Source organism: Peromyscus maniculatus, chromosome 18 (genome assembly GCF_049852395.1).
Source record: "Peromyscus maniculatus bairdii isolate BWxNUB_F1_BW_parent chromosome 18, HU_Pman_BW_mat_3.1, whole genome shotgun sequence".
Lineage (NCBI taxonomy): Eukaryota > Metazoa > Chordata > Mammalia > Rodentia > Cricetidae > Peromyscus > Peromyscus maniculatus.
This window is the reverse complement of record NC_134869.1, coordinates 41885110-41900169: the sequence shown is the minus strand read 5'-3', so window position 1 is coordinate 41900169 and position 15060 is coordinate 41885110. Positions and strand designations below refer to the sequence as shown.

Below are 15060 nucleotides of genomic sequence, written 5' to 3'. Positions count from 1 at the left end.
CCATGAATGAGTCTAGGGGCCAGCCTGAGCTACACAGCAAGACCCTGATTCAAAACAAAAGCAAAATCATAATGGCATACAGTGATGGAGGGGGCACATATAGTGTACTGTAAATTCAGCTCAGTGAGCTGAATGCAGAGCAACTAGAAACAGTGTTTCTCCCCTCCTCCCCACTAAAAAGGAAGCACCTCTGTGAGGGATCAAATATCAGTCATGGTAATTTCTAGAGTGAAAGAGAGGACCCCCAAGCCCCATGCTAGAGACTAAAGTCAGGTCTTCACACACACCAGGCAAGTTTCTCTGGCCCTCCCCATTTTTATTATGTGTGTGTCGTGTGTTGTGTGTTTGTGTAGTGTGTGTGTGTGTGTGTGTGTGTGTGTGTGTGTGTGTGTGTGTGTGTGAGAGAGAGAGAGAGAGAGAGAGAGAGAGAGAGAGAGATGAGGGTCAGAGGGCAACTTGTAGGAATTGTTTCTTTCCCCGATGTGGGTCTCAGGGGTCAAAGCTTCGGCAGTGAGCATCTCTACCCTCTGGGGCATCTCACACCTCTCTCCCCGCCCCAGCATAACCCAAGTCCTCCACTGCGCTGGCTCTCTCCCACAGGTTATTACCTTTGAGCAGGGATGGCTGAAAGTAGCATCCTTTCTAGAAAGAACTCCCTGTCCACTCCTTAACAAGGGCAGGGAGGTCAGTTCAGGTCTGACTTCCAAGAGCAGGTCCATCCTACCACTCCTGTGTCTCCCAAGGCACTCAGGGGCTCTGACTATTCAGGAAAAACATATGAGAATGGAAAATTTTCTCCATGTAATAAATGAACTGACATGTTGTTTGTTTTTCGAGACAGGGCTTCTCTGTGTAGCCCTGGCTGTCCTGGAACTCACTTGTGTAGACCAGGCTGGCCTCAGAGATCTTCCTGCCTCCCCAAGTGCTGGGATTAAAGGTGTGTGCCATGTCCACCTGGCTATTGTTTAGTGTTCTTGTGTTAAATTTTTGAGATAGGTTTTTGTATACTGCAGATTGGCCTCTGGACTGCCATGTGACTGAACATGACATTGAGATCCTGATCCTCCTCACCTCCCAAATGCTGATATGACAGCCTTGTGTCACCATGTCCTATTTTGTTTATTTATTTATTTATAGAGGTCTCACTCTATAGACAAGGCTGTCCCAGAACTCACTGTGCAGCCTAGGCTGGCCTTTCTTTTTTAAAGATTTATTTATTTATGCATATGAGTGCTCTATTTGCACCCATGCCTGCATGACAGAAGAGGGCATCAGATCTCATTATAGATGGTTAGGAGCCACCCTGTGGTTGCTGGGAACTGAACTCAGGACCTCTGGGGGAGCAGCCAGTGCCCTTAACCACTGAGCCATCTCTCCAGCCCCAAACTGGTTTCTACATGCTGGGATTTTACAGGCATCAGGCACCATGTCCTGCTATGAACTAGCTTTTTTTTTTTTTTTTTTTTTTTTTGGTTTTTCGAGACAGGGTTTCTCTGTGTAGCTTTGTGCCTCTCCTGGAACTCACTTGGTAGCCCAGGCTGGCCTCGAACTCACAGAGATCCACCTGGCTCTGCCTCCCGAGTGCTGGGATTAAAGGCGTGCGCCACCACCGCCCGGCTATGAACTAGCTTTAATACGCTGAAATAATACAGTTATCTTCAGTAAGCAAAACTGTTCAAATCTGCCAGAGAATCCAGTTTAAAGGAATGGCATGTCAAAAGGTGGGCATATAAAGCACACTGCTGTGGTCTAACGGGTTAAAAGCGGCGGGGGGTGGGGGTGGGGGGGCGGTGCTGGGAGAGCAGGAAGGCGGACACGCGGCACGCCTCCAGGCTACACTTTTGGTTATTTCTTCCAAACAGAGAAGTGGGAACATTTCTATGGTGTCCCCTTAGGACCTGAGATGGAGTCCAGTAGTTCTCAGCAAGTTCAAACATAGTTTCCAGAGTCTTGAGTGTGAATAATTCAGGAGCCACGAGTAGACCAGACCCACAGTATCATCCTCTCCAGTGTGTGCCTCCCCAGACAAAAAGATATGCTGGAAGCTGCAGTTGCTTCCTACGAGGGCTTTACAGACCGGGGCTGCAGAGGGAACAGGACTAGAGACAAATGTAGACAGATGTATTGTCTGTCACTGGCTGCACACCCCTTTCCAGGAAACAGACCCAGGCTCCACAATGCCAGCTCCAACAGGCTCTTGCTGAATGTTTATGTATAAACCAGGTAAAGAAGTTCAGTTTCGGGATCCAAGTGCTTTAGGAGCAGCCCAGAGGGGACAGATTCCCAGGGCATGCCAGGAACGGCCAGTCTTTAAATTAAGAAGGGTAGAAACACAGCACCAGGGCAGGGGGACCTGTCACCTCATTCTCCCCTTTTAGAGGGCTGCGTCTTTTCTCTTGTTCTTTCTGCTTCCCTGTCTTCCCCATGAAGACTGCCGAAGAGAGAGAAAGCTCAGGTTTACCGGAAGGACCGGAATCTCCCCTCTGTAAACCCCCCACCCCAAATCCATATCTCATTTCAGGATTTAAGAAACTAAGGAAAAAGGCCAAACTAATTACTTTGAATCATAGGGTACAGGGCACAAGGGATGACACTTTCTGAGTCTTGGGGCTATGCACCTGAGGACCCAAGCCCGGGATTATGGAAAGACTCTTTAAGGTTGCTGCTGTTCAGCTGTAAGCTTGGAGGTGCAGAGAAAGCAGAGGGACGTAGCTCCGGGTGAGTTTTATTAACTCTTATTTTTTATTCATTTTTTCAAGACAGAGTCCTTTTTAATTTTTATTTGGGTATGTTTGGGTGTGTGCACACGCACATATCTATATAGAGGCCAGAGGACAGCTTTGGCTGTTATTCCTATTCATTTGTGTGTGTGTGTGTGTGTGTGTGTGTGTGTGTGTGTGTGTGTGTGTATGTGTATGTGTGTGTACGGGCACAGGTAGAGGTCAGAGGACAACTTGAGGGACTGGGCCCTTTCCCTCTACCATGCGGGGGCCCCTGGAGTCGAACTGAGGTTGGCTGACAGCACTGGTCTTCACCTGTTGACCCCTCCCACCAGCTGCACCCTGGCTTTTGAGACAGGGCCTCTCATTGGTGTGCAGCTGGGCAAGTAGTTAGGGTAGCTGGCCAATGAGCCTCAGGGATCCTCTTGTGCTGGGATTAGGACTGAGCCACCGCACCTGGCTATTTATTTATTTATTTGTCCTAATCTATTTTTTTTTTCAACATGGATTCTAGGGGTTTGAGCTCAGGTCCTCACGGGTGCAAAAGCATTTTACCAACTCAACTCTCACTCCAGCCCCAAGTAAGTCTCTTAAGAATATTTTATTATTTTAGGGGCTGGAGAGATGGCTCAGTGGTTAAGAGCACTGATTGTTCTTCCACAGGACCCTGGTTTGATTCCCGGTACCCATGGGGCAGCCCACAATTGTCTGTGACTCTACTTCCAGGGGATCTGCTGCCCTCTCCGGGATTCTTCAGGCACTGCATGGACACTCTACACAGATACAGATACCTGGACTCATGTGCACATACCGCACCGCAATACATAAAATTCAGGGAAGAAAATACACATATGTGTCTGTGTCTACTTACATGTATGTGAGTGTTAGTGCCTAAGACCAGAGGCATTTTATCCCCATGCAAGGGGGAGTGACGGGTGCCTGTCAGCTCCTGGACATGGGTACTGGGACCTGGATTTAGCTTATCCAGATGAGCCGTAAGAGCTCTGGACAGCAGAGCCATCTTTAAAAAGATCTTCCAGAGGTCCTGAGTTCAGTTCCCAGCAACCACATGGTGGCTCACAACCATCTGTAATGAGATCTGGCGCCCTCTTCTGGCCTGCAGTGATATGTGCAGACAGAACACTGTATACATAATAAATAAATAAATCTTTAAAAAAAAATAAAAAGATCTTTAAATCTTTTCATCTTTATTTTATCAAAAATTTTTGTTTTGTTTCGTTTTGTTTTGTGTGTCTGTGCGTGGGCGTCTGTGCTACAGTGGGGATGTTGTAAAACAACGTAAGAGTTAATTTTCTCCTTCTACCGGGTAGGCTCCAGGGGTCGAACTCGGCATCAGGGTTAGTGACAAACACTTCTTGCCGAGTCATCTTGAAGGTCACCCCGACAGAATCCTTTTTTTTTTTTTTTATTACAGTAAGATTTTTCAATTATTGTTTTATGTGTACGGGTGTTTCGCCTGCGTGTCTGTCTGTGTGCCACGCATGTGCCTGGTGCCCGAGGAGGGCAGAAGAGGGTGTCAGATCCCCTGGAACTGGAGTTACAGAAGATGAGCCACCATGTCAGGGCTGGGAATTAAACCCAGGTCCTTTGGAGGAGAAGCCTGTGCTGTTAACTGCAGAGCCATATCTGCAGGCCCTAAATTACATTTTTATTTTTGTGGATGTGTATGAGCATGTGTGGAGGGGGTGGAACTCAAGCCCACAGGCCTGACAAGCTTTATCTCCTGAGCCATCTCACCTGCCCAGCAGAATCTTGATACAGAGTTCAGCCTAGTCTGGACTATACAGCCTGAAAATCACGGCGATTCTCCTGCCTCGGCACCCTGCGTATTTGGATGGATTATAGTTGTGTGCCACCAGGCTGGCATTTTTTAATTTGAGCTTTAAAATAGTCAGTTTTGAAGTCAAAGATCCCCCAGACAGGTGCCTGGAAATACATAGAAGTCTTGACTGGAGAAGGGTGGTAAACTCTGAGAAGGTGGAAAAACAAGCGTTTGGTGGTGATTCTGGCCAGAAGTTCCCTGACACATGCTGATCCAGAGAGCTTACTGTTACTTGGGCCAAAAAGACATTTCCAGGCTCCTTGGGTAACAAAGATTCTTGCTTGTGGTAAGCTACTTTGGTAAGCTTCTTTACTTCCTGAACCGGGCCTAGGACAGAGGCTCCTAATGCTTAGAGCTGGAATGGAGTTGAAAGTTGATCTCTAATCTTTTGGAGATGAAACCCAAGCCAAAAGCCACTTACCTGGTTAACAAAAAGTAGCAGAAATAAACTGGGGATATGAGCAGAAGTTTCTGCCATGGGGTTTAATCTTGCCCCAGCTGGAAAGTTTGGAGAACCCTGTTTTCTTTCTTTTCTTTTTTTCTTTCTTTCTCTCTCTCTCTCTTTCTTTTTTCTGAGACAGGGTTTCTCTGTGTAGCTTTGCGCCTTTCCTGGAACTCACTCTGTAGACCACTTTGGCCTCGAACTCACAGAGATCCGTCTGGCTCTGCCTCCCGAGTGCTGGGATTAAAGGCGTGCGCCACCACCGCCCGGCCAGCTATTTTATTTTTGATAAAAGGTCTCACTATAGAGTCGTGGCTGGCTTTGAACTTACAGAGACGGCCAGCCTCTGTTTCCCAAAGTGCTAGGAATTAAAGATGTGCACCATGATGCTGGAGGACTCCATGTTTTGTTGTTTTTCAAATTTTTAATATTATTTTTTTTAATGTGTATGGGTGTGTGCTGGTTTGAATGAGAACGGCCCCCAAAGGCTGACATATTTGAACGCTTAGTCACTGGGGAGTTGCATTGTTTGAAAGGATTAGAAGGATTAGGAGGCGTGGACTTGTTAGAGGAAGTGTGTCACTGGGGGCGGGCCTTGAGATTTCAGAAGCCCATGCCAAACCCAGAGTGGCTCTCTTTCTATGGATCTGGATGCAGTTCTCAGCTACTGCCCCAGTGTCTGCCTGCATGCCTCAGCCATGCTCCCCACCATGATGGTAATAGACTAAACCCCTGAAACTCTGATCAAGGCCCCAATTAAACGCTTTTCTCCTGTAGCAGTTGCCTTGGTCATGGCGTCTCTTCACAGCAACAGAAGAGTGACGAAGACAGGGTGCTTTGCCTGCACTGATGTCTCTGTACCAAGTACATGCCTACTGCCTGCAAAGGCCTGAAGAGAGCGGCAGATCCCCTGGAACTGAGTTACGGCCTGTTATAAGCCACTCGGGTGCTAAGAATTGGATCTATGTTTCTAGAAGAACAGCTCTTAACTACGGAGCCATCTCTCCCACTTCCACCCTATTTTTTGAGACAAGGTCTCTCACTTAACAGGTTAGGCTGGCTGGCTAATGAATCCATGAATCCACATGATTCTGGTTTGTGCCCCCCCCCCCCCCCCACACACACACACAATGAGATTTCAGATGTGTGTTGTGGCTTTTGGCTTTTACATGGATGCTGAAGACTCCAACTCGGGTCCTCAGGCTGGCAAGGACACACTCTGTGTGTGTGCGTGTCACGGCATGTATTGGGTGATTAAAGGACAATTTTCAGGGTTGCTTCTACCTTCCTGTGAGTCCTGGGAATTAAACTCAAGCTAGGTCATTAAAGCTAGGAGACAGGAGTTGGGCAGCGGTGGCACAGGCCTTTAATCCAAGCGCTTGGGAGGCAGAGGCAGGCGGATCTCTGAGTTCGAGGCCAGCCTGGTCTATAGAGCAAGTTCCAGGGTAGTCAGGGTACACATTGAAACCCTGTCTTAAAAAAAAAAACAAAAAAAACAAAAACAAAAAAAAAAAAAACAAACCAAAAGCTTGGCAATAGGTACCTTTCATTCACCAAGATATCATCTTGCCAGTCACCAATTCTCTTCACACTGGCTCATTTGGAAATTGTCTTGAAACAAAAAAAAAAAAAAAAAAAAGTTTTCCCTGAGTTTAAATTCCGCAAAGACTAAAGGATCTGTTCAGGTTGCTGTGGGCAACACTGTAGAGCGATATCTCAGTTCCTACCGCCACTAAGCAAGTCACAAAGGTTGACAGTTTCCTCTATGAGAAAAAGGAATGTGGGAAATAAGGTGGGCAAAGCTTTACACATATTAGTTGGTGACACACCAAATCTTCCTGGTAGCAGTTGGTAGATTCTCGACCTTGGATGAGCAAATGAGGTACCTTATTTCTGAAATAGCTCATATCAAAAAGTCCACATTCCATCGAACATTCCACTTATTCCAAGAAGGGGCTGGTCATGATTTAAATAAGACATAGCAAGATTTATAGGCTGACAGCCTCTAATCCCAACACCTGGGAGATGGAGGCATAAGGCTCAGAAGTTCCAAGTCATCCTCAGCTAGAGCAAATGAGAAGTCAGCCTGGGAAACAGGAGATCCGTGCCTAAAAACCAACAGCTCAGGATGGTATTCAGAAGGCCAAGGCAGGAGAATCACAAGTTCAGGGGTTAAAGGTTATCATGGGCTTCATGGTTCAGGCTCAACCTGGCTTGCATGAGACCCTGTCTCAAAAAACCCAGTCATGGTTCACTTGCTTTGAAAACCTGGAGACATCAGCTCAATCCCGGAAACCCATGGAAAGAGCGAAAATTGACGTCAAAGTTGTCCTGACCCTGGCACGGCGCTGTGCTGTGTACACACGCACCACATCACACACACACACACACACACACACACACACACACACACACACACACACACACACACACACTAATTCACCAACCAACCTAACAAACCACTTAAACCAAACAACGCAACTCTACCTGATAAAGGGTAAAAACAAAAAACAAAACAAAAAACCCGAGAGGGGTCTGTATGCGGAGGTACACGGAGGATGGATTTCATATTTAGAAAGAGGCACTTGGCTACCCAAGTTTATGTAGCTCCCGTCCAGAGGTTTACCACAGGGCTTCCTCTGCGGCTTCTTCTCCCTTGGGCAGTGGATCTCTGCCTTCCCGGCCTTGCTCCTCAGGTCCCCATACACACACACATACTTCTCACCGGCAGAAGACCGGACCTCGCTGCATTCTGCTGCTCCTCCCACCCCTCGCCGGCCTCCCGGGGTTAGTCCTGGGTAGACCCGGGTCTCCACCCCCCCGACCCCCCGCAACCTTCTCAATGCAGCCCCCGGGCACCTTGCTCTTCCTGGCCCCGGGTCGCTTTGTTGGGTCGCTGTGCCCCTCTGCTCTACCCCAGCCAAGCCTCCCCCATGCCAGTCGGTGCCCGTCCTCGGCCCCTCTCTTGACCTGTCTGCCCCCCCCCCCCTTTACCAGCCCCCAACCCTGAGGTCTCGGGCCAAGGTCCTGCAGACGAGAGCTCCGGGCCCCTCTAGACCCCAGCTAGCCCGCCCTCCCCTCCCCTCCCCTCCCCCAGGCTGCGGCTCCCCCCCACTGCCCGCCACCGCTGCTGAGTCCCAGAAGCCAAAGCCCCGCCCCGCAGGCCAAGCCCCGCCCCCGGCCCGCGCGGGCCCCGCCCCTCGCTCACCTGAGGCGGCTCCGCGCGCGCGCGGGCTGGTGGGGGCTGGGGGAGAAGGGCCGCGTGCGTCCGTCGGGCGGGCGGGCGGAGGGGCGGACGGGCCCCCCACTCCGGCCCGGCGCGGCGGGGATGGGGGTCACTGCGGCGGCGGCGGCGGCGGCCGGGCCGAAGCCGGGGTCCCGGCGCTCCGCGGTGGCGGCTCCATCTCCATCGGGGGCTTCACCTGAGGAGGGAGCGGCCCCCCCGCCGAGCCCCCCCCATCACGGCCATTCCTCCCCCCCCACCCCACACTCCGGAATAACTTCCGGTCCCACGACCAGGCGACAGGCGACTGGGCCAAACACCGAGCGCCCCCAAGCCGGGGAGACTGCTGAGGGAGGAAAAAAAAAAAAAGAAGGGAGAGGAGCTAGGGGAGAATAGCCGAGCGCCGAAAGATGGAAGTCCGAGAGGCCCTGCGGTGCAGAGGTGAAGCCAAATCTCTCTCTTCATCATCGGCATCTAATTTGCACCGCGGGCGCCCCGTGTGCCCCGGCAGGCAGGTCTTGCTCCTGGGGCCCAGGGTTGCTCCATGCCCTCCCCCAAGATATTGATTTTTCAACCTCTGCGCGTTATTTGTCAATTCCGCCGAGAGAGCAGGGATCGGGGAGGCGGGTGGAGGGTGCCATGTAAAGAAGGCAGCCACCTGTCTCCTCCCTGGCATCTCCGGGCCCCTCGGTTAGGCGGTAGCCGCCGACCTGAGAAGGGAGACCCACGCCTCCATCTCCAGCGACTGCACCTGCCTCCCTGCGTCCCGCTCGCCGTGGGTTAGCCTCATGCCTGCCTCTTGCAACGTGTTCACTGTGCAGGCCCGAGAGGTCCCGGCCATAACCGTCAACAGACACTTTATTGGTGTATCTATCTATCTATATATATATATTTAAAGTAGAGCCCTTGCTTCCCATAGGCAGTAGAAACAGTAAAGTATGGTTTTTACACATTCTACACACATATGGCTGGAGCATCTGAGCGATGCGAAAATAAGGCCCCGGGTGGGGAGGCATTAGAAGTGGAGGTGTGGTAGGAGAAGAAAGCAATGTCTTCAGAACTGCTTTCTCACCTCCAGACTCTGCAACCGCTCTCTCCCGGCGGAATCGGAGGCCAGGAGAGTCCACGTTCCTGTGTGGAGCTGTGCAACGTGTGTGTGTGTGTGTGCCTGGGTGCAGTTTAAGAACGACACGGTGAATACAGGGTCAGGGCCCAAGAAGAGGACGGAGATGCTTTCCCCATGGCAACGAGGATCAGGGATGGGCTGGGAAGTCTGGGGTGGTTCTTTGGGTACAGCCGGCTCTGTTCCACGCTTTTACGGAACCACGCGAACGTGGACACGGTGCCAGGCATTGCTGAGTACGCCTCGCAGGTTCCAGATGGGGGCCACGGTGTCCGGCTGCACGTTGTAACTGTCATCCACAGCTTTACAAACGATGTTCAGCTCCTTTTGCTCTGCCGGCACCCGGGCTTTCAACTGCCATATCCGCCAAGCCCAGGCCTTCCTGGGACGTTGTTCCTCTCCCTCTAGCTCAGCTTCCTGCCAGGTGAGTCCGCCATCTACGGACACATCCACTCGAATCACGGCCCTGCCACCACCGCTCCATGCATAGCCCTTGATCGTCACCTCTCCCGACTCTACAGTCGCCCCATCTCGAGGCTGCGTGATAGCCGACTGGACAGGCAGTTCCTGGATTGACGGGGCCAGATCAAAGTTTACCGTGTCCCAGTCCACGGACGGAGAGAAGCCTTTGTAATCCCGCCTCTGCCAGTGGCTGTGGCTTTCCTCCGACTCCACGCTCACTCTGGCCAGCCACTTGACGTTGCGGGCACCCACCACGCCGGGAACCACCACCCGCACGGGGAAACCGTGGTCACGAGGCAGGGGCTGACCATTCATTTCATATGCCAGGAGGACCTCGGCTTCAGGATCCATGGCCCGAGCCAGAGGGATGGATGCTCCGTAGGCAGTCCCCGTGGGGTCTGAGTCAAGTCCCTCGAAACAGACGTGGGCCTCGGTCTCACGGACTCGGTGGCCAGCCTGGGCTAACACGTCGCAGAGCCGCGCCCCGGCCCAGCGGGCCGTGCTGATGGCTCCTGTCCTCCACTCCAGGCCTTTCACTTCCTTAACCTCGCTCATCTCAGAGCGCCGGTTGCCAGCACACTGCAGAGTGACGGTGATTTCATGCTTAGGAAACTTATACAAATCATCCAAGGACAGGGACAGCGACTGACCTCCCGGCGCCCCTACTACGTGCAAGCGATAGGTGTCCGGGTCCACACTGGGCACAGGCAGATGGTTCCGGGTGAAAAAAATAGGGTTTGGCGTGATGTAGTTTTCCGTCAGCAGTTCAGGGGGAGGCTCTGCATTAAAGGGGCGTTGGCTGTTAATCCTCAGGGCTGGATGGCGGACAGGATCATCAGCGTAAGGGTCAGAGGCCTCCAAGGTGGGGGGTGACACCTCATCCTCAGGGTTCAGTTCCCCAATCTTATACTCGGCCAGTAGCTCACGTACATGGGGCTGGTTGTGGAAAGCATAGAGGGACCAGAAGGGCTCTAGGGGACCCCCTGCTGCCAGGATCAGTTTGGATGGCCCTCCTGGGTGTAGGTCCACAAACTCTGTGACATCGAAGACCTCAGAGCCTAGAGTTACCCAGACTCGAGTTTCGGGGCTGTTGTGGGACCTCACTTCCTCCTTAGTGTACATCCGTGGCGACTCCTGAGCAGCCTACAGGTAGGGGAGGGAGAAAACAAAAGGAACCGCATATTAAATCACTCTAGGTCATTCTGACACCACCCGTCCATAGTCTTAGACTGGGGAATTAAAGGCACAGATAGTATGTCTGTAGTGCGTGAAGACAGAGCCGCCACCAGGAAGAGCGTGTGAGATCCCTCTGCCCCTTTCCTGCCTACCTTACAGCGGAAGTCATGATAGGCCAGGACTGCGCCAAGGCCCAGCAGGGTCCCTATGACTTTCCACCCCTGAGTTCTCGAGTTATCATCAGAAAAGGTGAGGCTGGGGTGCTGGGGTCTAAAGGAATCATTTGTGGAGCATGCTGGGATGCAGAGCCTCGAGGGAGTTGTCTTGACCCTGGAAGAAAGAGATCTTTAGTAGCACAAAAATTCCTGTGAAAAGGACTATCGGAGGTCTGTGGCTGCCTCTCCCTCATTAGTCACCAGCTTTCAGTTGGAGTTTAGTTTCTTCCGGATGGGTAGGACCGGCGAAACCCGGCTTTCTCTTTCCTCCAGGGCCATTTCTGTACCGTCTTATCTCCCAGATAAGATAAATATCTGCCAGATAAGGTAATTACGAGATAGTCTAGGAGATAAGTAATGGGCTGGGATAACCTACCTGAGGGCCCGTGGAAGTCCCACCACCACAGTCCTGTACAGCCGCAGCAGCATTGTGGCAGACCTGCAGGGAGAAGGTTCTGGGTTTCAGAACAAGAAAACCCCTGCGAGGGGACATTTGGGAGAACTGAGGATGCAGGGTCCACATGGGTTCTTGGAGTAAACTTGGAACGCTTCGGCGGTTGGTCGGCTGTGCTGAAGAGGTGGAAGGGGACGGGGGTGGCGTGGGGTGGGGATGAGGGAGGTACACAGGCTTCCAGAGAGAACAATGCCCCAGGCCAAGGAACGAAAGGGCAGATGCAGGTTTGCCAATTTATTTTGTTCTTGTTTTGTTTTTTTTCGAGACAGGGTTTCTCTGTGTAGCTTTGCGCCTTTTCCTGGAACTCACTTGGTAGCCCAGGCTGGCCTCGAACTCACAGAGATCCGCCTGCCTCTGCCTCCCGAGTGCTGGGATTAAAGGAGTGCGCCACCACCGCCCGGCTTAGGTTTGCCAATTTAAAAAAAAAAAATGATACTGGGTATTGAACCCAAGGCCTTGAGAATGTTAGACAAGTGCTTACCACTGAGCTATCTATCCTTCCGGCCCCCCAGTCTGTAATTACCTCTAAAGTGAGACCGATGAAAACCGAGACAAGAGGGTAGCGGCAACCTAGTGGGGTAGAGGAGTTCAAATTCTAGAAGCAAACCGCCTTGGGTCTGTACAACCGGGCCTCGTCATTAACCCGGGCTCCCCGGGCAACACAGTGGGCCTCCCTGAAACTGTATCCTCATCTCTACCCAGAGGACCTGATACCAAGAGTCAACAAGTAATAACATTCACTCAGGCCTTTCCAGTTCTCTCCCTCCACCCCTCTAAAATAAATACCCCGTCCGGGAACTGAACCCCAATTCAGCGTCTCCACCCTAGCCTGTAGTGATCTCAGCGACCGTGGAAAAGTCAATGGCCAGCGTGTCAGGGGATGGGCTGGGGAGGAAGTTCATCTTTCTGCTCTCTGTCCGGCAACAGTATCTCCCTCTGACCCCGGAGGGTCAAAGCGGAGAGGCTGCTGGTCGCTGAGATGCTAGGGGTGGGGTTGTTAGCGATAGGGAAAAGAGGAAGGTGGGAATAGGTGCCAGTTCCGCTTCTCTTGACCTCTGGGCCACGGGACCCGCACTCTTCCCAGCCATCTACCCTTCATCTCAGCAACCCGATTTTACCAGCTTGGTCCCGGGCTTTGGAGGGGGTGGCCTGCTAAATACCGAAATACCACTCTGTGGTGCAAAGCTCCCAACTCTGCGGAGCACTTTAGGGAGGGAGGGTGTGTCTGTCCAGAATCCGGACAGAAACGCAGTCTGCGACCCCGGGAGCGCCCGGACATCGTATGAGGAGGTACTGGTCCTTCTGCTGCTCCTAAAGGTTGGAGCTTCCCGGACCGTCTTGGCCCTGCCGTGGCTCTCCCTCCTGTCCCTCCCGATCGCAGTCCCCTTACCCGGCTCGATGTCCGCAGCGGAACAATTTCAGCGGCCCGGTGCGGGGCGAGAGCTCCGCGCGCGGCGGGGCGCGGCGGGGCGGGGCCTGGCCACGACGCGCACAGCCCGTGCAGGCGTCCTCACGCCCCTCGCCCGCGCCGCAGTCATTGGCCCCTCGCTCCGCCGCTGCTCCTGACGAGGACTGGCAGCTGTCACGGGTCGCGGGAGGCGAGGCCGGGGGAGGGCGGAGCGTGGCCGGCTCCCCGCGGGTGCAGGCCGGCCTCTCTCCCCCTCGCCCGGGGACGGTGGACACGCACGGATGATGACCCGAGCCGGCCGCAGCTCCGCGGGGCCCCGGCAGGCCTCGCTGATGCCGGGCGCCTGGGCAGCAGAAGGTGACGAGGGCTGCAAAGGTGGCCGCGAGCATGGGGACCAAGGCTCGTTTCCTCCCACCCCCCAGAGGCATCCGGGTCCGGCGGGTGTGTTGTTTGGGGTTGCAACTGTTGAGCCCCGCTTCTGTTTTAGGGCCAAGAATAACGGAAGAAACGACGCCTTAAAAATAGTGGCTCCAAGACTCCCAGAGTGAATTTCTGAATGCAGAACCAGCAACACTGAAAATCCATCTTTCATTTTGAGACAAGGTCTCACTAGGTAGTCCTGGCTGGCCTGGAACTGATTTTGTAGATCAGGCTGGCTCAGAATTCACAGATCCGTCTGCCCCTGCTTCTTAAGTGCGCCACAATGTCCAGTCCTTAAAACCATCTTCTAAATTTTGCGTAGTGAGGGAGGAAAAAAAAAAAAAAAAAGCGCCGGGCGTGGTGGCGCACGCCTTTAATCCCAGCACTCCAGGGGCGGATCTCTGTGAGTGCGAGGCCAGGCCAGCCCCGGCTACAGAGCGAGTTCCAGGCTGTTAACAGAGAAACCCTGTCTTGAAAAACCAAACAAAACACAAAACATCCACTTTAACAAGAAAAATGACAGTTTAACTAAGTCTCGTATATCAAAGTAAAGGACACTAATGGAGTCAATTCGTTGTTACTCTTAACCCGTTACTAAAACGGGACACTTCGCCCGTGCTTCGGGAACAAACATTCTTAGACTGCCCTCTAGAGATCAGAGGGTTGAGCTACAGTCCTATCGATTTAAAGCAAAAACATTCCGGAAGATCCTTTTTTCCTTTAGTTCTCCAACAGAATTTTTGCGAGGACTCGAGGACCCCGGGCAGGGAGTGTACTCAGAAGAGGGGAAGTGAGAGTGAAAAGGTGATGTCGGCTCTAAAGTTTTGGGAATGGGAAGGTTTCCAGCCTTTGTGTAGATCATCCTGATTGTTGAAGTTTCAGCTGGTGTGCCCAGCACAAGGGAGGTGGAGGCCAACCTGAACTCTAGGAGAAGACCCTGTCAAACAAATAAATTCTACTTGGTATGGTTTCTTCCCGTCTACTAACGCCCGCCACCCAGTTTTATTTATCGAGCTAACATCTCCTGTAGCTCAGATGGGCCTCAAACTCCCAAGTGCTGGATGACAGTGCTGGATGACAGGTGTGTACCACACCCGGCTCAGACTTCACACTCTCTTCTTCACAGATGAAGAGACTGAAGCCGAGTGCTAATCTGACCAAGGCCCGTAGCTGGTGAATTAGAAATGGCCTGCAAAGTAAGGGCTAGCTGACACCAGTCCCCTGAACATTCTAACTTAAAATAAGAAACAGATCCAGAGCCGGGCGGCGGCGGCGGTGGCGGCGGCGGCGCACGCCTTTATTGCCAGCACTTGGGAGGCAGAGGCAAGCAGATCTCTGAGTTCGAGGCCAGCTTGATCTACAGAGCGAGATCCAGGACAGCCAGGGATACACAGAGAAAACTGGCTTGAAAACAAACAAGAAACCAAAACAGATCCAGGCAAATTTGTTGTTCTTGGGGTGAAGACACTTCATCAAGTTCATTCAGCTTGTCGTCTAAGATTTTATACGAGTGTTTTTCCTGCAGTTTGCACATGCACCATGTATGTACCCGGTGCCCATGGAGGCCAGAAGGC

At 52.4% G+C, this 15060-nt stretch overlaps 2 protein-coding genes across 4 annotated transcripts in view; both read right to left on the bottom strand.

Annotated features, from left to right (window-relative positions):
* Positions 1 to 8459, bottom strand: part of Ikzf4 (IKAROS family zinc finger 4) — a 34695-nt gene extending 26236 nt beyond the window's left edge. The window contains exon 1 of one of the 2 annotated variants that reach the window (XM_076553964.1): positions 8214 to 8459. The gene's annotated coding sequence lies outside the window, so the exon portion shown is untranslated. The remainder of the gene's footprint in view (positions 1 to 8213) is intronic. The other variant, XM_076553965.1, reaches the window with a different exon arrangement.
* A 609-nt stretch (positions 8460 to 9068) lies between these two features.
* Suox (sulfite oxidase) lies at positions 9069 to 13217 on the bottom strand. 2 transcript variants are annotated; one of them, XM_042263492.2, is made up of 5 exons: positions 13049 to 13063; positions 12182 to 12228; positions 11581 to 11643; positions 11142 to 11319; positions 9069 to 10956 (listed from the first exon to the last, which is right to left on the bottom strand). In XM_042263492.2, exons 3-5 carry the CDS (start codon positions 11631 to 11633, stop codon positions 9544 to 9546), a joined length of 1644 nt encoding a protein of 547 aa, XP_042119426.1. In that variant the 5' UTR covers positions 11634 to 11643; positions 12182 to 12228; positions 13049 to 13063; the 3' UTR covers positions 9069 to 9543. The 2 variants fall into 2 exon arrangements, with proteins under 2 accessions (XP_042119426.1, XP_006987388.3); XM_006987326.4 differs by lacking the exon at positions 12182 to 12228 and having other exon boundaries at positions 13049 to 13217.
* Between the last annotated feature and the right edge of the window lie 1843 nt (positions 13218 to 15060).

Bases quoted from the DNA above. Each gene is read 5' to 3' on its own strand.
- Suox (XM_006987326.4), bottom strand. From the start codon at position 11,633: ATGCTGCTGCGGCTGTACAGGACTGTGGTGGTGGGACTTCCACGGGCC. The intron at 11,320-11,580 runs GTAGGTTATCCC...TCTTTCTTCCAG, and splicing joins GGACTTCCACGGGCCCTCAG to GGTCAAGACAACTCCCTCGA. The intron at 10,957-11,141 runs GTAGGCAGGAAA...CCCTACCTGTAG, and splicing joins ATCATGACTTCCGCTGTAAG to GCTGCTCAGGAGTCGCCACG.